Source organism: Hyposmocoma kahamanoa, unplaced genomic scaffold, assembly GCF_003589595.1.
Source record: "Hyposmocoma kahamanoa isolate Upper Pololo Valley unplaced genomic scaffold, ASM358959v1 211, whole genome shotgun sequence".
NCBI classification, from domain to species: Eukaryota; Metazoa; Arthropoda; class Insecta; order Lepidoptera; family Cosmopterigidae; genus Hyposmocoma; species Hyposmocoma kahamanoa.
The window spans coordinates 4,787,496-4,809,457 of record NW_020653732.1 but is presented as its reverse complement, the minus strand read 5'-3'; the positions used below and the strand labels follow the sequence as shown (position 1 = coordinate 4,809,457).

At 35.2% G+C, this 21,962-nt stretch overlaps 1 protein-coding gene across 5 annotated transcripts in view; it reads right to left on the bottom strand.

Moving 5' to 3' along the window:
• Positions 1 to 21,962, bottom strand: part of LOC113227504 (homeotic protein distal-less) — a 185,414-nt gene that overhangs the window by 138,334 nt on the left and 25,118 nt on the right. For 4 of the 5 annotated variants that reach the window (XM_026460442.1, XM_026460441.1, XM_026460438.1 and 1 more), the window contains exon 2: positions 16,506 to 16,994. In XM_026460442.1, coding sequence (XP_026316227.1) covers positions 16,506 to 16,836 — 331 coding nt within the window. In that variant the 5' untranslated portion in view covers positions 16,837 to 16,994. The remainder of the gene's footprint in view (positions 1 to 16,505; positions 16,995 to 21,962) is intronic. The other variant, XM_026460439.1, reaches the window with a different exon arrangement.

Below are 21,962 nucleotides of genomic sequence, written 5' to 3'. Positions count from 1 at the left end.
CTACAAACATTTTGCGTTTACTACATTTTTATCTTCGTTCTGAAAAATGACATAGATATCACGGGGTATTCACTCTAAGACGACGATAAGTGCATTCCTTCGATCCAACTTGATTTGAACCAGCGTCTTCTGCATACCGTGCCTGTAACAAACTAGTGGAGTAATGGTTACCTATCAGTAGTCGAACGTTTGGTCGAAATTTCATAATCTCGAAAATGATTTTGAGAGGAAAATGTTTTTTCTTTTAAACCTAACCTAACTAAACCTAATCGTGTCTTTGCGATAAACATTCAATATATCCTGAAAGTACAACTGTTTCATTAAAATTCGGTTTTCGGTGTAATAAAAATTCTAACAAACGTTATTTCAGACAAAACAATTTTCGAGTTTGTGATACGAGTAGGTTAACAAAATAATGATAGAAGTATTATAATTATTAAAACAAATATAGAGTAATATCACTAAAATAATTTAATATCATGGTAGTAAAATATACCTAGTGATATTCAATAAACCTATTATTACAATGACAGAAGTGCTTTGCTTCTACGTTCAATATGTGAACAGATTAAAAGTGAAATTTTTTAGCACATCTCTATATTTCTTATGCGATAAAATCATTCTTGTCTATATCTTCTTTTCCACCTGAGATTGTACACAAGCCAGCCTGCCGCTGGTGAAAAACCCCTAAAGTCGCATTAAACTTACATCTCTTCCATTGTTAGTCCGCTGGTGAATATAGGTCTATTTTATGATCTCAACAGTCGGATAGAGAAGATCTCCCTCTGTAATACTAGCGTATTGTATTCTGTTTGTTTGAGGTTTTTTATTGTGTCATGAACACACACGTCAACAACCACAAATTACACCCAAACTCACGAAAGAAATAAATGTCGAAATCGAACTCGGGACCTCTGTGTGGCAGTACAAGCATGGTAACCGTTCAGCCAAAGAGGCTGTATATATTTATAGATATTTATAAGTATTGTACTTGTAAGTATAATGGCCATACTAAGAGGACTTCACCAATGGCCATATTAAGAGGGCAGTTAAAAAGAGGTTTAATTATGATAACAATGTTCATATAAACCTCTGGCCTCAAATACCAGAAGGTTCAATTTACAAAATATACAAAAAAGAGACCTTTTCCTGGTCACCAATTTTCGAAGAAACCTTCCCATGCCTACATGTATATATCATATGCATATATGAATGTATGTATGTCGGCTTGGACAGACAGACAGACAAAACAATGCAGGCCCGAGGTACGGACACACCCCCGTAGTGATGTGACAATGTCGATTGTAGTGTTGTGACTTTAAACATTTTTAACGACATTTTTAACCGATTTAATAAAAGGAAGGTTCACACATTACTCTAAATAGCTACAATAACTAATGTACGATAAATTCACACCAATAACCTTAAGTCAATCTTGCAGTAATATGAATGCAAGTTTAATAAAAATAGAACCAAGGCATTAATAAATCAAAGAAGCAGGAATGCCTTACAAATAATTTTGAATAATATCAAAGTAGAGCATCATTCAGTGTTGCTTGAATCATCCCCGCCCCTTTGAAGCCGCCTACCGAAAATCCCGACTCTGGTTAAAAACAATAAAACCTTTCCTCCTTCGACGAAAAGCCTTTTAAAACACATTTAAGGTAACCTCAGACTTGCGACTATGCGTAATTGATTATTGACGACGATGTAGTTTTGCATATTTAAGGAAAAATAATTAATAATTTTCTCGAAATGATTTTTTCAAAAACTTTTTGAGGGAGTCGCAGACGTGCGACTAAATAATTGAAAAAAGCCAAACGTGTGTTAGCGTAATCCGGAAGATGGACTTAGCTTTCATGCGTATTAAACTGTAGTTTGTTACATTCTCAATGTACTTGCAATGTAGTGCTTGTAGCGCTACCTTATTTTTTGAAGACTCTCTTTGTCAAAGAGAGAGAAAGAGAGAGAAAATCAGATAATTTATTAACGACAATTCGTATAAGTTATATGATGTTTAAATTGTTCCTAATATTGCACGCAGATCTGGAGACGTGGATGCTATTGCATAACAGAAAAAAAAAACATTTAATATCCATTTTTTTTAACTCTACATAAACTCAAATATCTGTAAAAAATACAGACTAAAAACTTTCATGATTTTCAAGTGTTCTTAATTTTATTTATTTGAATTTCTTTTTTTTAATTTATTCTAACTTAGCCAAAAGAACCACAAGGCTGAAATGGGACTGGGTACACATCTGCTCTATGTACTCAGAGAGGTGGACATGCATTACCACTCAATTGGTGCCATAAGATGGCCGCCGGCGGCTCTGTAGGCCGATGTGATGACGGCGGGATGATCTAAAGACGTTTTTAAATGACTGGAGAATGATAGAAGTCCAAAGGATAGGTCTTCAGTGAGATACTAATATAGGCTAACGAAAAAAACACGTGTCGTGTCAGTTAAGAGTGCTTGGCTTATTTTATTTTATTATTCTATTGATTCCCAAAAAGTTTTAGCTTGTCCAACAGATCTTGCCATGTTCTCCTTGACCGCTGGAGCAAATAATTTTTGAATTGTTGCGGCATAAATATTACGATTGACATTACTCATCTCGAAATTCAAAGAAAGTAGTGTAAGGCAAAGATCTAATACAGAAACAATCTCCATCATGTAATACAATCAGAAAGAAAAGTTAAATAATAATTTCGCAAAATCGTGTCGCATAATCGCTCGTCTACTCTAACCCCTTAGAAAGCGAAACTGGCCGGTACTGAGTAATAAAATAAGACTTTAACATGTAAAAAAAAGTTTTAAGGAGAATGTTAACTAGTACGCGCCTTTTTTATAATAAAACAGTATTATGAGAACCGAATTACAATTTTTAATTACTTTCACATTTTTTATTTGGTAAAATTTCTGAATATTTCAATCATGTTGCTGTACTCTGTCGACCTGTTTTCATTCCACTACTTGCCATGGGTCTTCTTAACAGAGTTAGTATATCAAGTTGAAGGCGGATAAGTTAGTTTTGAATTAGATTTTTTTTCTTTTCTTTTGCTGCAGTAAAATTCATATAGCAGTAGAGCTCCTTGCGAAAGAGTTTGTTCGTTGAATTACTGCCACCTTACCTATTACTGTGTTCCAGTTTTGAAAGGTAATAGAGTTAAAAATTACAGGCACATGGGACTTGCCAAATTATGTTTCAGGGTGACGGACACAGTAACGGTGCCCCACAGATCAGATTAAGCTCTGAATATCTCTAAATATAATCTATAAATTTACTAGCACCCCTTCAAAACTGGAACGCAATTATGGTCACATTACTGCTTGGCGGCAGACATAGGTAAGGTGGCAGTACTTCCCCGGAGTAAGTCTTATGGAACTGTACTGCTACTAAATAAATACCCATACAGCAATGATAACCAAATGGAAGAACGATTTCTTTAGTCCGTTTAGTAGCAACACCTCTGGGTGACAGCGAAGAAATAGATGGTATGAATCCTGCATTTGATGCCTTGCGAATCCACCTACACTGGGCCCCCGTTGTTGACTATGGGTACCCTATCCGTAGATGAATTGATAACTCATAACTTTTTTACAAAAACCGATCTCAAAAATTCAGGGAATTCTTCATCTTCATAAAGGTTCATTTATTTGACAAGTTTAATTGAAATCGGTTACTGGAAAGTGCGCGAAACCGGATTCATCCCGTGGTTTGTCACTTTAAGATGTGGAATATTTTCTTCAAATACTGAAGTACCCTCTTTCCAACAAAACAAAATCATCAAAATCGGTTCACAAATGCTGGGGTTATCGCGTAACGTACATACAAAGAAAACTGTCGAATTGAGAATCTCCACCCTTTTTTGAAGTCAGTTAAAAAGAGGGTGCACAAAAGAACTCTGGGCAACAATCGGCACTTGGCAAATGCACCTTACGTCAATTGGCAAAATCTTTGTAAGCATTATATTGCATGCCGTCGATATGATAAGAACGACTCATCCGAAGAACAGAGTTCGATGTCATTATATAGCGAAAAGAGAATAAGTACGTTACGATAATAATTTCATTATTCTAAGTAAGGCCTATGTAAAGGTGTTTTGAGAATCTATATCTTATTTAACAACGAACGAAATGTACGATGTTCTGAGAACAAATAGACTTGCACATAGATCTTTGTTCTACAGATGAGTCGAGGAAAAGAACTCAGAAGCGTTCTGCACGTATAGAAATTTCTATTAGCAGAGCGTAACATAACTAAATATTAACCTAAAATATAATGAGTTGAATTCAAACCTTTCCAAGTTTAAAAAATACAATGTCGTACAGGACTAAACTAGATAACATTAGGGGCGTGACGCATTGGCCGAACAAAAAAATTGTAGAGCTAGGGGTGTGTCCACACTTAGCCTAAGGAACACTTTAATCTGACTTAGATCTCAGTTTTAGGGATACCGTACTTTTGAGAAGAAAAGTGCCAAACGCGATGTGATTTATGAAAATATAAATACACAGAAAATATTTAAACTTTTTATTCTACCTTTGGCACAAAACTATAAACTAAAATGTTCAATATCTACACACCTATCATGTTTCTCCGCCTTTTCTACATTAACAAGTTCTAATCAATAATATATAATAGTAATTTCACTTTCAAAAACACAAGTTAATTTAATAACCAACGATCATATCCGAAACTAACCATCATTTACATTTAAATAATTAATATTAATTATATTATAAGTAATAATTATAACTTACATTATGAATGTTTCAACTTCTCTATGTAACTGTACAAAACACGTGTCGTCGCCTAAAGCGAGTTTACTTCGAAATTTTAAAAATAGAAAATAAAAAAGTTTTTATAAGCAACAATTAAAAATGTCCGATAGACGTAGTGTGTTATTAAATATTTTTTTAATGTCTTTTTAATTTTTTTTTCGGAAACAGCTGTGTGACGTGACAGTGTGTGGTGGCTAGTCGAGCGTGGTTTTTACGTTCTGTTACCTTCAATATTCCTATGAGGGAGGTTTCGTGTAATTTAATTCTCCTTAAAACAGCCAACTATCAGCGTATAGCGAAAGACAGCGAGGATATTATTGATGTACTATTTTTTCCATAGTCACAACTGACCGCTGTTGCCTTCACGCATAACGAACCCTTTTGGTGGTAACGCATCGAGTTAGCTGATAGTGTCTGTGTGTGTATTTGTATGTATAGATATGAATGCTTGCTTATATGTGTCTATAGAGTGCATATGCATATTAAATATTTTATTTCTTAATTTGCAATAAAACAAGAAAGAAGACGTTGTATAAATAGTATCTTACAGCTGAAAAGGAAGGCGTATTAATGCCAGTAGGCACTCTTTTACCTTCATGGTTAGCCTGTAAAATCACTGATGTATCTTTAAATCCCTGTGCAAGAACTATATGCAAAATCGTTAAGCGTTCCACATTTTTCTTGCCTGCCTGAAAAGCCTGAAAACAAGCAAATTGCTAATGCTTTTACATTTTCTTGGACTTAGATTTAAAATTGTTTTATTTTATATATTGTATATGTTTTCTGTAGAAGAATAAAGTCCTATTATTATTTTTTTATTATAACACGCTAGGTACATAAAAAGATAGATAGATAAAACGTTTATTGGGGTAACGTTTATTCTGTGATATTGTAGTTGCTGAAATGCCTGTAGTAACCACAAATCTTGTTAGTTCATTTCGCTTTTTTTAACCATGTAGTTTTAGTTCATTTTAAAAATCATGGTTAAGTTGGTGGCACTGTTCAGGTACAAGACGACCACACAGTTGGGTCTTACGCAAAGAACAGTCATTATATATCAATCCAGAATTAGCATCAGTAAGATTTTCTATCATCAACTTTTCTTCATAACTTCCAGCTGGTAATTACCAACTCTGAGATTTTTTCTTATAAAACCACGTGGCGGGACGAACAAGTCGTGAGCTTCTACCGCATCTGTAACAGTCGCCGTGCCACTCAGAGTTTTAAATCGCAAAGATTTGAATGGCACTGCCACTGCGCTTGACCTCTTGAGACATAAGTTGACAAGTATCATGTGTCTGTAATTGCACCAGCACCCATATCGTTCTAAGCCGGAATGCAGTAATGCTTACATTATTACTTCGCGTCAGAAATAGGTTATGCCGCAGTACTTTCAGAATTTTTTCTGAGTGTTCGATCTTTGTATTGATAATTATGATTCTAATACTTTAGAAAATTTTGCAGGCGTGTCCACAATTACTCACGAACGTTTTTTCACTACCTTATGACTAAGAAGATATACAATATAAACACATAAATAAACATTTTTATATATGCAGACTTGCGTATTCTAGAAAATGTTACTCGAATTTCAATCACGGTATATAGAAGCAGTTATTATAATACACAATCACGATAACGCTGTAGCAAGCAAGCCGGACTTGAATAAGTGTTTCGAATTTGATGCCTGGCTGAATGAATTATAAATAAATAAATATTAGATAACATCACATCCGTTCCTCTGATCCCGAAGTAAGTAACTAAAACACCCAGACCAGAGACAATAAAGAAAAGCCAGTGTGTACGCCACTCGACCACTGAGGTCAATTACAACATGAAAACATAGGAAAAAATATAACGATATAATTGGTATACATTATTACTAACAAGACGTAGGGTCATATACCAGAACTCTACTCAATGCTCAAGTCAGGCCTTGAACAGACTTGAATATGATTTTCAGTGTTTTAAATCATACTCAAGTCCTGACTTGACCATTGAGTAGAGTTCTGGAAGACGACGATTAATCAAATGTAAATAAATGACTCGTATGTAAAGAAAATAATTTTACACTCGTAAAAATCGTTCACAAATAATGTAAATGATTTGAAAATTATGTCAAGTCCGCAACATTTTTATGCGAATGTGGTTAGATTCAAAATTTATCAGCAGTAACGGTAGCGAAAGTTACTTTAGTTATAATGTAACTGACGGTTCGATTCCCGGCATGGGTCTTATGAATTAAAATTAAATAAGCAGAGCATACTTCGTGCTGGTCCATCAGTGGGCGGGGTGGCTGACCTCGCTCGCGGCTAACATTTCGTTAAACACTTTTTACCCGCACTGTACCGCCTCGCCTTTTACTCCGCGTTTTAAGTCCCTCTGTTTATTGATTTCTATCGTTCTTGACTTACGATAATTCGGCTAAAATATTTTGTCATAAATGCCATTTTTTCGCATAACGCTTTTGTCCGTAACTGTATCCATTACGTAATAGTTGGTTTGTGAGGAAATTTGCTGAAGAATAATCGCAAAACTTTTCAAAAATCACACTAGAAACAGGGAAAGTAAGAATAATCGCCGAGAAAAATGACGACTGAGAAACTAAACAGACCAAAAATGATTTACCACCTTTTGAATACAATTGTTAAACTGATGTTAATATTATTTATACAAAAATAAAACATAATTTGCTAAATCTACATATTATACTAAATCTGTCAAAATAATAACTGAATTACGAGAATATTTAGTGTACTACGATTTTAATAAGGGGCTGTGTAACTATTTTATTTACGGGCCGCTGAAATTTAACACAAACAGAAATAATCCACAGAAAGTCACGTGTCAACATTGACTTACAAATAAATGGACGACGGGTCTAATACAAAAACCACGAAAAAAATGTCCCAAGTCAAACTATTTAAACGTAGTGACATGTAAAGGAATATGAAAAAGCTAAAACGTTGAATTTAAATTGTAATGTCATCGCAGTACTGTCTAATTTTGCTTGCTTCGCTGTCAATCGAACAAACGAAGACTAAAGCGTGAATGACGCTCTGTATACGATTTCAACGCCCTATAAGTTCGGACACTTTTTAGCGCGGACCCGACGTCCATATAATTGTAAGTCAATGGGTGTCAAGGATGCTTTTATCACATGAAAGTCATAAAATAAAACAAACTAAATGAAACTTATTATGTGTATGTGAAATTTTACAACTCTACTAATTAAGCATAAAAAGTTATCGATTAATTTTGTTCGTAGAATCTTTGAACCTCTCTCATGAAAAGATGCCAATTTACAGGTATGACCTTATTACACAAATGCAATCGCGTTTGGACAATTAATCGGTAAGCAAAATGCAATATACTTTGTACTGTTACTATGTCCACAGCCGAGCATCCCTCTGCAGCAGCAAAAATTTTGGCGTGTAGAAAACAAATTAGGTATGTAACTTTTTAGCAGCAGTAGAGCACCTAGTGAAAGAGTCCGTCCAGGGAAGTACTGCCACCTTACATATTTCTGCCGCCAAGCAGTAATGTGAGCATTGTATCGTTCCGGTTTCGAAGATGCGAGCGCTGGCGAAATTGCGGGACATGGGACTTGTGAAGACTTATGTCTCAGGATGACGAGCGCAGTGGCAGTGACCCTAAGATCCTTGAGAATTTAAAGCTCTGAGTGGCACTGCAACTGTTATGGATAGGCGTGTCGCTTTTTACCCGGTGCACAACTTGTTCGCCCAATCACTTGATATAAAAAAAGACTTTTTTCGGGTCTGAATCGGGTATAATTTTTCAATAACAAACCAAATATACGCGATTGAAATGCGAATAGTCTAATTTCCTTTTTCATATAAAAATTTGGTAAAATGTAATTTTTATATTACGCAACTGACTGATTTTGTATACAGAGCATAAAAGCGACATTTCGTAAGTTTTTCAGGAAGCATGTTTCAGGGATCAGCAGGTTCTAACGATAGTTTTAAAATATTTACATTCGATTTAAAACTAAAATTGATTTTTAAAACAAGCCGTAAATATACTGCCGGACACAATTGCGAGGCGCCTCGCATTTTTGTCGTAAATGGCTAGAATACAAAAATAGTGTTATCTTCGAAGAAAAAAGTTTTCCTCCGGTTTAACAAATCCAAATTCCCAACAAGGTCTTATGGAACAGGCCTTTAGTATACTAGTTTCAGAATTGCATAATAGTTTTTGATCAATCAAACATTGTTTAAGCGTAGGGCACTTAATATTGAAAATGCGTGGTGGCTCGAATTATGTGTCCGAAAGTGTATTTTAAAACAGTCGTTAAAATTTAAAATATGCTCCCTGAAAAATTTACGAAATGTCGCGTACGTAAAATACCGACATCATATTAAACAGATAAATTTCATAAAAATACTACCACTATTTAGTGTTTATATTATTAGCATGAAACTGTGGAGACGTAACAATTTTAGCAGCAGGTTTAACATAAGCTTATACAGTAGAAGTAAAAGATAATTATTCTAATGCGGCCCCAGACTTGGGCAGCACCGGCGCAAACGTTCCAACTAAGAGATTAACTATACCAATTTGTCATAATCACAAAGCGGTACTCATAATTTTGGTGTTTATTGCCCAGTTTTTATGGCTTAACTAGTCGGCGCGTGTGTGTTGACCCTTATTTAGTTGGACTAGTTTATGATTAGATTAGTCGTACGTATAATTTTGTTTCGTGTGTTTTATTTGTATAATTTGTTATTAGTTTTACAATTGTCAGACTCCGTGCTCGGCAGCAGTGACGTATACGAGGTGATATGTAGAAATTTTCGAGAATTGAAATAGATGTTTTCAGTCTCGGAAATATTAAGGACTTTTGAGGCTCCAGTCATTAACTTAAACAGTATTAAATAAACTACTAAACCTACTACACACTGTAGAGTGAAGCTTTTTTCTACCAAGTGATGGGATGAATAATTCGTGCGCCTGATGGTAAGCGACAAATCTGTCCATAACAATTGCAGTGTCATTCAGAACTTCAAACAACATAGATCTCAGACGCACTGCCACTGCACCCGTCACTCGGAGACTCTGAGAATTTGTGTGGTCCATATCGTATGTCGTCTCTCCATACATCTGTATGTAACACGTAGTCTTCAATTTTGTAATATGAATACTTTTAACGTAATTTTAGACTTAGGAAATGATAATTTTAATATATTCTCCGGAACCTTATTGCAAAAGCGTCTACAGTTCCTCATAAAAGATCGTTTACCTTAGTTAAACGAAATCGTGCTACCTAATTTGGACATAGTTCTTTAATATTATGGATATCTTCTTTCTTAATAAAATTATATATATAATTTTCTTAATTAAACCCTAGCCTAATCTATGATAATGTTTGAATAAATTGTTCAATAAATATCTCCACGTCTACCTCACACGATTCAAAATCTGCGCTATCACGACACCATTCCCCTTAAACTAGAAGAAACGCCAATTTTGCAACATAGTCCCGGAAAAACAATAATATAATAATAATAGTCACCGAACTGTAACCGCGGTTTGCCTGCACTACAAAAGTTAACTAAGCAGCATGTCAAAGGTTAAAAAAGCAGTTAAAATTTAACCACCTTGGCTCTCGCTCATGCACAGGACTATCCGACATAAAATGCCATATTTTTAAAGTAATAATCTTGCAAGTGCGTGTTACAAACGGCCTTACTTTGAATGTTAGAGTTCAAAATGTCAAATGGTTATGTTAAAAGAACGTTAAAATAAACCACACAGGTTAGACTGACCCAAAGGTCAAATGAGAAATTAGAGCTTGAATATAACCGTGTCAGTTCGTGAACTCAGAAAAAGGAAGTGGAGCCTCAATGAAATTACAATGGCCAATGGTTTTAAGACAATTAGCCTATGCGCCCTGCTAAGCGAACTGCATCCTTCTTCTCCTTAAAGCAAACCCGTGCCCACCTGTGGAACGTATATGGAATCTTTAATCTGAAACCTGATTACTGTATCTAATTTTTTGGCACATAAAATTTAAAAGAAACTATTTTTACGAGGAAATTCTCAATTCGGCTGTTTGTGTGTGTAACTTACGCGATTATTTCGATATTTGTGAACCGATTTCATTCATTTTTTTTTTCATTGGAAAGAGGGTACCTCAGTAGTGGTCCCATTTAAATTTGATGAAAATATTCCACCTCTAAGCGTGGCAAATTTGGAGATGAATTCGGTGTAACGTGTTGATGCAACGTGATACCTTTAGTAGGTTACTGGATTGCGTATTGGAGGATATGTTGAGTAGGCATAAGATTTTTTATATTGTAATTCAATTACTAGTTTACTATAATTATTAATGCAAAAATTGAATACTTTTTTCTAAGTGTTCGATCTTTATTATATACAATAATTATAACAAACTAGTAGAGTAATTTCACAAAAACATTATTGAATATCAATTTAATAGAAATCAACATCTCTAGCCAGGGCCGGTAGCCGTAAAAGTATCTAACTCGGTAACGAAGTACTTTGATAGACTTCTCATTCAAGTCGTTGAAAACCAAATACAAACAACTACTTAGAAAAATTCGTGAGGTGCGCTGGTTTGTCCTGTGGCTTTGTTGGCATAGCGTCTGGCACGGTTTGTTAGGAAACGTCGGTTCGAAGGTCGTCGGTCGGAAACGAAGGATTTTTTTCTAAATGTTCGATCTTTGCATTAATAATTATAACAAATTAGTGTAGTAATTTCACAAAAAATAATTGAATATCAATTCAATAAAAATTTTATTAATATATGCACCATGAACGAATAAAGACACTATCCAAGACTGTTCCTTTTTCACAATACGTCGCTAACCAGATAACAGCCCAACTCACTACACAATCAACCTAAGCGCTAAAAAATACGAATATCACTTGTACACCTAGAGATAAAATGACACTACGGACACTTGTGAACTGATACAGTAGAAGTGCACGGACGTACTTACATGAGATCGGTTTATTAGCTTTCACCCACTTTCTGCTAGCCGCTTTGAATTAAACTAGGTAAATAGATGTAATGCTAACTTTTGAATTTGTTTTTTTTAAACGAGGGCTGTAATTATTTCGAAAATAAGTCGCGTATTTTTTTTTTCATACAAACGTTTGGGCCCTTTACTGATCTCAGTCAGCCATGACCAGGCGACCTTTATTTGAAAAAACATATATACGTGATGTAGATCTGAAAACATAGTTTCATTTCTTAAAAAATTTTTGAAAATAATACTGCATTATTTTGGAGATTATACTAATGTTCCGCTAAATTTGCCGGTGTGTGTATATGTAATTTACTTAATATAGGTATAACAATGTAGCGGTTTTGTAACTAGAAAAGTAGATATAATATGAAATCTGGAACCAACCTTGATTATTGGAAAGCAAAATAGAAACCACATCTGGGAAGTGAACTCATGCGCCGGCGCAGCTCGCCCTTGAAGGAAACAATATGTCGGAAAGCGTTACCGCCGTTTCCAAGAACGGATATTTTCAACCGGTTTTTTCTTTACGTTGCGTGATTGAATTTGGACGTTAGATTTTTATTTAATGATATATAAACTTCAATTAATTGCTCGAGAATTACATACAGTGTGTTCAGATAATAATACCACGAGTATTATTAACAACAAAAAAAGTAAGTATGCTGAGTCAAAAATATTGGAAATCAGTTAAAATATCATTAGTACATTTTAAAACAGCCTGTATATGGTATGGCATTAACCTTTTCTAAATATTTCCTACACACCAATTCTTTAATAAAAACATTATCCTGTATCTGTTACAACCGAGTAAAAACTAATAGAGAACTAATAAATCTTACTTAGTGTTGTATAGAATAATAATAGTTAGTAAATAGAAGCAGTTAACTTAACTAGTACGGGTAATAGTTAATTGTATAATGAGTGACATCGGTGATGTACGGTTTAATTGAGTTGTGGCTATTATACTGATATAATAGGGCACGCGTTCAGAATTTTGTACTGTACTAACAATTATAGAGCTTTTGTTGTTGTATATACAGGCTGCTACGAAAATGTCAGCAAAAATCCTCCAATTTATGTTTCCTATGTTTTATTTGTTATCATAAACACGATAATTGGCTGAAATGTATATATTCACTTTTTAAAACAACTTGTGTAGATTGTGAGTGGATATAGAGACAAAAGCACAAATAATAATAATAATATAATATAATTTATGTCATAGTCCGTCATATGTTTTCTAATGGTTGTGAACTTTCTTCTAAATGCAGGTTTCATTATAACTTTTTCCTTCGCGTTTGTGAGAGGTGTTGCTACTAACATACACAGGGAATCGAACCGTCGTCGATGATTTAGAAACAACAGTTTCCCACTCGACTACAATTGCGCTGATCGAAAAATTAATTGGGAAGACATTGTTACTTAACAACAAGATGGCATCCTGTATATTCCAATTGTCTTAAATTTGTATTCAGTCACACTATTTCTTTTTTTTTCTAAATATTAATAATAAAGCAATTAATGAAGTTTATTATAGTTTGTTATAAAAATAAATATAAAGAATATAAAGAAAAAATATCGATAAAAATATATAAAGATAAAATTCCTTCGAGCCGGCTGGATTCGAAACAACACGTCTTCTAGCTAACCGTGCCAGACGCCATGCGAACTAAGCCACGGAAATCATTGTATTACAATTATTAAAACTTTAAAAAACCAAAACATAGATCTGCTACAAGAACATGGAAAAATTCGTAAGATTCGCTGGTTCGATACGTGGCTTAGTTGGCATAGCGCCTGACACAGTTTGCTAGAAGACGTTGGTTCGATGGATTTTATTCTAAGTGTTCGATCTTTATGTTAATAATTTAATTAATTAATTGACTTCATTGTGGAAACAATACTTAACACTTTAATTTCTAATTTATTCACATTTAGTGAATATTATAGTAGTGAAGGAAAACCTCGTAATGGAACCCAAAAACCATCTCCTTCAAATCCTTTATCCTGGTATCCACCCTTGCAGATTAGTGACAAGGATTATAATGATTTCAGAGCTCATATGGAGGTTTTATAAAAGAGCAACCTGTATGAGAAAAATCTGTAACAAAAATGTCTCATTACAGACTTCGACAGATCAAAATTTCAAATCATAGTCATGACTGGATTCGATCAAAAATTCACCCGACTAAAACTCTAGTGACGACTCCTATTAATATTGAAGTGGCCTATTTCGACGTCTGTCAAAAGGATGCTTTATACTATTCTATTCTAGCGGCCTTTATTTACGAATTTTGTTTTAATTTCACCTCGTATAATGTGACTTTAGTGTGTATATATTTTTAACCGACTTCAAATAAAGAAGTAGGTTCTGAATTCCACAAAATTTTTTTATGTGCATGATACGCGATTACTCCAATGCTTGTGAACCGATTTCGATAATTCTTTTTTCATTGGAAAGGGAATCCTCAGTAATAATGATCCAATAAAATTTAAAGAAAATGTTCTACCTCTAAAAGTGGCAAGTTAGGGCATGAATCCGATTTATTTTATTTCACCCAATTTCCTTCAACCGATTAAAATAAAAAAAAATAGCAAATAAGTAGATGTAATTACATAAAGTTTTAAGGTGGGTTTATTTATAAAAAATGTTATAATTATTTATTATTTAATAACATATAATAAATTAATTTAATAAGATCTCCATTCTAGAACAACGATCAGTCTTAAAAACACATATTTTTATGACATCAAGTGTCCGGACGAACACTGGTGATAAGCAGGCACGCCCATGACACGCCTGTCCATAACAGTTATGCTATTAAGAAATTTGTTTGTAAAGATCAGAGCGACATTGCGTCTGCATCTGTCATGATGAGACATGACTTAACAAGTTCCATCTGCCCGTAATTTCACCAGCATCCTCTCCCTGTTAAAACTGGAATGCAGTAATGCTCATTGTAAACAGGTGTGGTGGCAGTATTTCCTTGGTTGAAGTTTTTCTATCATACCTATTTCTGCCGCCAAGCAGTAATGTGGACATTACTGCGTTCCGGTGTGAAGGGTCAAAGGTGCGGATAAAACTACAGGCACATGGGACTTGGGAACTTAATGTCTCAGGGCCATGACATATGCATAAGAAGACAAAAAAAAATTATACAACTGAAAAACAGAAGAAGCTTTAAACTCCGCTGTATAGTTGCCTGCTTATATCACGGATAATGTGCGACAGAATTGCATGAAATCGTGGGTTTCACGTCTATGTTGTGGATATTCCACAACATTGATTGTGGGTATATACCTACCCAAGATTCGCACGAAGCGTTAACTTTCCACATATATATGGCCCACGATGTTGGAGTGAAATTCCTAGTCTGCAGATTTGTGTCCTGGGCCTTTTTAAGACGAGAGTAAATAGGCATTATAAAGGTGAAAAAGGTCATCGCTCTTATCGTCACTTTTCATCGGGTGAATTGGACAATTATTTTAACGAACATAAAACACAATCAACTTTTTTTAATAGTAACACACACACTCAACATAGCCCCGTACTAGGGAAAGCCTGTGTCACATATAGACAACCACAAATTACACCCAAACTCAAGAGGTAAATAAATGTAGGCTACACAAATATTTCTCTCGGCCCAGGTATCGAAACTCTGGGTGGCAATCCGGCATGGTAACCGTTTGGACACGGAGGCAGTATGCCACCGAGTTGTTCTTTTTCATCTCGGATTAACCTCCTGTGCTTAACAGTGAGCTATATAAACAAAACCCAGTTCAATGTACTTTGAGGACACTATGAAAAGTGTACAATGTCGGTCAGATATTAAAATCGTGTCGTGATCGTGGCTTATAAAAAATTCTACTTAAATATTTAATCCTCACGACTTTTCTTCGGAAGTAAAAGAAAAGTTACATTTTCATGTCATTTTCACGCCTATCGTCTATTACAGACACTAAAATTACCGCAAAAGAACCGTAATTTGACAACGATCACAACACTTTTTTTTTGTGAAAAAAAACTTGGTATTTTATAGTAATAACAGTGTAAAAAAGATATGATATAAGTAAATTAGGGAGTCAAATCAAATAAAAGTGTCATAATTGTAAATGATTACATTAAAAAATTGTGTAAGTGCTCATTATATTATTTGATGAAAATGTATTTTGTTTTTTGGTAATTTATAGGTATTTTTTATCGAATGCTCTGTTAAAAAGACCTTATTTCAATAGCTTAATGTTGGGTGTAGATTCCGAAGCAAACCTTTCCTAAACTAAATTAGTTCAGTAAAGATTTTTCTTTGTTTTTTATTAAAAATAAACACACATGAATCAATGTGACCGTCGACGATACGCGGTGGTCTAAAAAACGTCTATTCATTCTAGTCTTGATTAAGTCCCAGATCGTAGTTTTCAGGAAACAAGATATACAGGTTTTGTTAAAGAAATTAAGAACGATTGGGTTAACCAAAATGCCTTTGTAGATATACATAATTGGTATAGTAAAACCGCATGTAAGTCACAAAAATAATATAAACAGAATGTAAAACAAATTCCGTATGCATGACATTTTATCTCCCTATTTAAGCATATCGACAAACTTCATCCGAGACTTTATACACCAAGGGTGCGGTGTTTCTTTGAAATGTTGATGCAAAAAACTTAACTCCGCAAAATTAGGAGAAAAGAACACTTACCATCCTTAGGCGGACTGGCACATTGCGGCGCATACGACCCTAAATGGTACCCATACGTGTTTTGATGCATAGGAGGGAAAGGATACCCTAAAGACCTAGGACTTGGAAACCCTGACGCCTCATGAGGGTTCTGTTGACCACCTGGGCTTCCAAAATGGTGAGGATGCTGATATCCCCCCTTAAAAGGTCCATACCCATGTTGCTGCAGCTCTATAAAGGCTGACTTTGAGCTCGGGTTTGTTGGTGTAGAATTTGCTGAATTGGAGATGTCATGCGGAGTCTGTGATCCCCCTAAATGGTGGTGGTGTTGATCTAGAGCGTCATTCGTCATCGCGGGCTGCGGGGTGGACGGGCCCCCCCCGTCCGTGGACTGGGGAGGCCCAAACGGATCTGTGAAACTCAGGGTGGAGGATTTGTTGGCGGGGGATTGAATTCGGGTAATTTTGGAGGGTGATGGGTACGGGGGGTGTATGGCGCCGCCTTTTCAGCCTGTAACAAAAAAAACAAATATTGAATTTACGGGGTTTATACAAATATTGTATGTTATATTATATATTATTATATATTATATAAGATGGTATATTAATATAACTCCTTGCTAGAAACAGATTCCCAAGAGCCACAATTCAAGATGTGAATGCTTAACGAAAAGTAAGTTGTCCTGCAAATCTCGCCTAATGACAATAATCAATAGATGGATGAGTATTATTCTTCTTGAATGATGTGATTTGAAAATAAAATTGCCTTAAATTAATAGATCTTTAAAACGTGTAATAAAACGGATGACAATGAAAAAACTCAACAAAAATTGCAATTAAGCAAAACCAGCCGAAGATATTTACGTAATTTAAACATCGAATGCACACTCGAGCGCACCCAAAGCATTCTATCTTTGGATCTCGCATATCTTACGATTGGCCAATCACGCGTAACGGCTTTTTTTAAAAATTATAAAATTCGAAAACAGAACGCCCACTCTCACGAGGTCAACTAAGGTCGCGTTACGTGACAACTTTAAAAAGAGCTCTGTTGTATTTCTATCTTTCTAATAGCTCATAATTTCATTTGTCATCCAATTGCCGAACAATCACTAAAAATATCCTAATCATTTCCAAGTACCTTTTCTTTAATGAGCGTTACAATACCTTTCTGCAAAAGTCAAGTGTCTCTATTCTGTTTTTACATTGATAAACGATTCCTGGATCAAATCTTGTTTGTCATCTTATTAGATTGAAAATAGTAGTAATAAAAACTTCAGTACAAGCGTGATAGAGCGAAGTTTCCAAGAAGTATTTTTTAATTGTATTTTAAAGGTAATATTTGTCAAAGGGGCGAGATCAAATCGAAGTAGTCACCGTATAAGGCATGTTTTCTGGAAAACAATTTAACCGCCGACACGGTCAATTGAACCAATGAAGCCGATGTACGACTGCGTGGGACGAATGACGTTTGAATTCGATTTTTGAATTTCAAAATCCGAAGTGACATTTTTTTAAGACATCCTTAGAGCTGTACTTATACAGTCAAGATATTAAAATTATTCCACTCTATTAAAATGTTATGACCTAGTTTAATAATATTCTACTGCCAGACACGACGTATGCCTAAATGGAGGCACACAATCAGTCTTTGTTATACCATACAGTTACTACAAAAGTGTAATAACGTAGTTTGGTTCTAGGTTGTGAAGCAGTTCGTCCAGGGAAGTACTGCCACCTTGCCTATTTCCGCCTCCAAGCAGTATTGTCAGCATTACTGTGTTCCTGTTTTGAAATGTTAAGGGTGCTGGTGAAATTGCAGGCACATGGGACTTGTCAACTTATGCCTCACAATGATAGACGCAGTGGCAGTGCCATCAGATCTTTGCAATTTAAAGTACTTAGTGGCACTGCAACCGTTATGGATAGGTGTAGCTTACCATCAGGGGACACGACTTGTTCGTCGCGTCACTTGATGTCATAAAAAAAGTTACAATTTTCCATAATTTGGACAATTTGTATTATCTTCGATACCATGACAGTCCGTCCTTCTTCCAACTTCCTCTCTGGCGACTGGTAACTGGTAATTATCATAAACTCGAATTTTTTTTCCGAAATAACGTTTGTTCGAATTTTCATTACACCGAAAACCGAATTATAAGGAAACCATTGTTGTTTCAGGATATGTTGGATGTTTATCGCAAAGACACGATTAGGTTCGGTTAAGTTTGATTTAAAAGAAAAAACATTTTCCTCTCAAAATCACTTTCGAGATTATGAATACTCGAGGAAACGTTATTTCTGGAAAATGTCATTTCTGACTACTGATAGATAGCCCTGGCGACTATAGTAAAACTGCGATCCTAAGTCCTCTAGTTTCTATTCGCACCTCGCAAGTTATAGTGTGACCATATTTATAACCAAGAACTAATTATACTTTGTTTTAATCCATTTTACATAAAACGTAAACAAACAGGTCATTGACCTGACCGATAGGAAGTTTAGTGATGGCTAATTAATGTACTGCCAATTAAAAAACAATTAATAAATAGATATATTTGATTTCTTTAATTGAATCAGTTGGAATAACTGTTCAATTTGCGATTTCGCTGCTGGTTTCTAACAAAAAATGTGTAATTCAATACTGAGTGATGATATTTTGATATGTAGGATTAGAAAATAATCTGTACAGGTCGTAGTGGACTCTGCATATTAACTGTCGTGATGATAAGTGGAAGGTGAAAGTATTTATATAGTGCCAGGGTTTCCATTTCATAACAAAATGTGCCACCAATTGCCTGGTCTTAAACTAAGACTAGAATCAGTGGTCCGTTGAACCACCGAGTTCCTCAAAAGAATTAGCAATCGATTATTATCGATTCAAAATAAAATTCAGACAAGCGCCTTTTAAATTGTGTTTTGTGGCGCCTCATGCGGCAATTCATGAGAAGAATTTATTTTGACAGCAGATCAAAGACCAGTGAGACATTCGCTATTAATTATGATATGAGACGTTGTTATTAGAGTTTGACTATAAAATGTGTGTTAGCTTCCATGTTTATTAGATGGTATAAGTACACTGTTAATGGTTTTTCTTATAGTGCCCGCAAAGATGTGAGGGCCACTGCCACTGCGCCTATAACCCTGAGACATAAGTAGACAAGTCCCATGTGCTTGTAATTTCACCAGCACCCTTACCCTTCAAAACCGGAACGCAGTAATTTTCACATTAGTGCTTGGTGGCAGAAATAGGTAAGGTGGCAATTCTCTGAACGAACGCTTTCACAAGGACCTCCACTGCTACTAAAAAAGTGTTACTTATTCCATTTATTGAGTAATTACTTAAGAATCTTTCATGTATAACTAAACTTTTTAACTTTTATCCTTTTTCTTAATTAGAATAACTAATTGACTATCGATTACACAGATAACCCATAACGTTGAAATAGTTCTCACAGAAATCTTTTTATATTTAAACAAATGAACTTCGAGAAAACGGCAAAAGGATTTGAACTTTATGCCAAAGTGTTCCGTATCGCAGGATTTTAATTTTGATTAATGCGATAATACGACACATATAATACAAGTAAGACAGCATACATATAATGCTATTTTTCGTCGAAATATTTGCCGTCACATTATATGCAATGTGCTGGCAATACAATATGTTGTACCGTGTTCCGTGTTAAATTTTCCAACGTGCTTCAAGGTACAGCAACATAATATGATCATACGCAAAAATTGTTTCATGATTATGAAAGTTCTAAAAATAATACGAACTACAGCAGTTAGAGCTCCTCGTGGAAGGGTTTGTCCAAGTAAGTACGTACTTGCATCTTACCCATTTCTGCCGCCAACCAGTCATGTGAGCATTACTGTATTTCAGTTTTGAAGGGTAAGGGTGCTGGTGAAATTACAGGTACATGGAACTTGTCAACTTAAGTTTCAGGGTGACGATTTAAAGCTCTGAGTGGCACTGCGACTGTTATTCACAGGCGTGTCGCTTACAACCAGGCGCACGAATTCTTCGTGCCTTCGCTTGGTATAATAAAAAAAGACAATTGTTTCTTTTATTTAGCCGTAACTTTCTATAAAATAGGTATCTGACAATTTGCAGTTATGACATTCTCTTTACCACGGTTTTATCGTCCTTTATAACAGATCTCTAATAATAAAAACCACCCTTTTCGGCAAGCTCTTTGTGTTAATTACCAGTGCAGTTGTCCCTTTCACACTCGTTATAATTTATATCTGTCTGTCTCTGTCGTTTAGTTTGAAAAAAGAACTACGAACGGCGCCTCTCTAAAGGTCGGGTCAAAGCGCTTTATATTTTTTCTTGTCTTTTTTTTGTTGCTCTGTTTGTATTTGTTTGTCTGTTGATTGCTCATGCCAGTAATAACAATGTTTAGGTCGAACTAATTGGTGTAAATTTTTATTGAAAATTATTGCCCCGTTTAGTTTAGTTTAGTGTCGACTTAATTCGAATTGACATTTTAGTGTAATTGTTTAGTAGCGATTAGCATAAATTTGTTCTTTTTCTTTTTTTAAATTTTGTGATAAAGGAGTCAGTCTTGTGTACTTACTTACTAGTAATGTGTGCTTACTTTCAAGCTACGACAGAATATGACTGATTTATCTTATTAATATTATACAACAATTTAAAAAAATGCAGTAGAGGTTTAGAAGGGTAAGGGTGAAACTAGGCACATGGGATAGTGCTCCTCAAATGTTTGCGCTTAAAGTTCAGAATGGCACTGCAACTGCCAGCCCGTAACCTCTGTAATGTAAATGACATTGACATTGTAGCTGTCATTCATGATTACATGCAACCGAATATGACCCCTAGGAGTACCTGTCTGTATGTACTATCGGCGAAGTTGAAGTCCTTCCAGTTCCAGATAAGTTTTATTTGCAAGCGGAGACTGTGGCTGGCCTCGTTCTTTATTTTGTTTACACTTTGAATAAAGATCTGCGGGGCACTGCCACTATGCCCGTTACTCTGACACACAAGTTGACAAGCGCCATGGTGATTTCACCAGCACCCGTACCCTTCGAAACCAGAACGCAGTACTAGGCGGCAGAAATAGATAAAGTGGCAGTACTTCCCTCAACGAATTGTTTCACAAGGAGCTGCTACTAAAAAAAGTAACGGTGTTTCTGTCATAGACTTTTTCAATTTAAAATGTTATCACTTCTCAATAGACATTATACTATTTTTTCGGGTTTCAATCGCGTAGACATATTTCTTTTTTCAAACTAACTAGCGTTTCGGGCTCTTTAGTCCGTTTGTCCACTTCATTCGATTCGTAATCCGAGACTCGAACCCACTACGGATGTCGCTTGTGCATTAAGTCCCATACCAATCCGAGAAAATACAAATATCGCTTGTACACCTAGAGATAAAATGATCCCTGTGACAGTCAGAGTGTGTGATAAGTAAGCTACAGCTCAAAATTCTCGATCTAAAATCAGTTAAAGT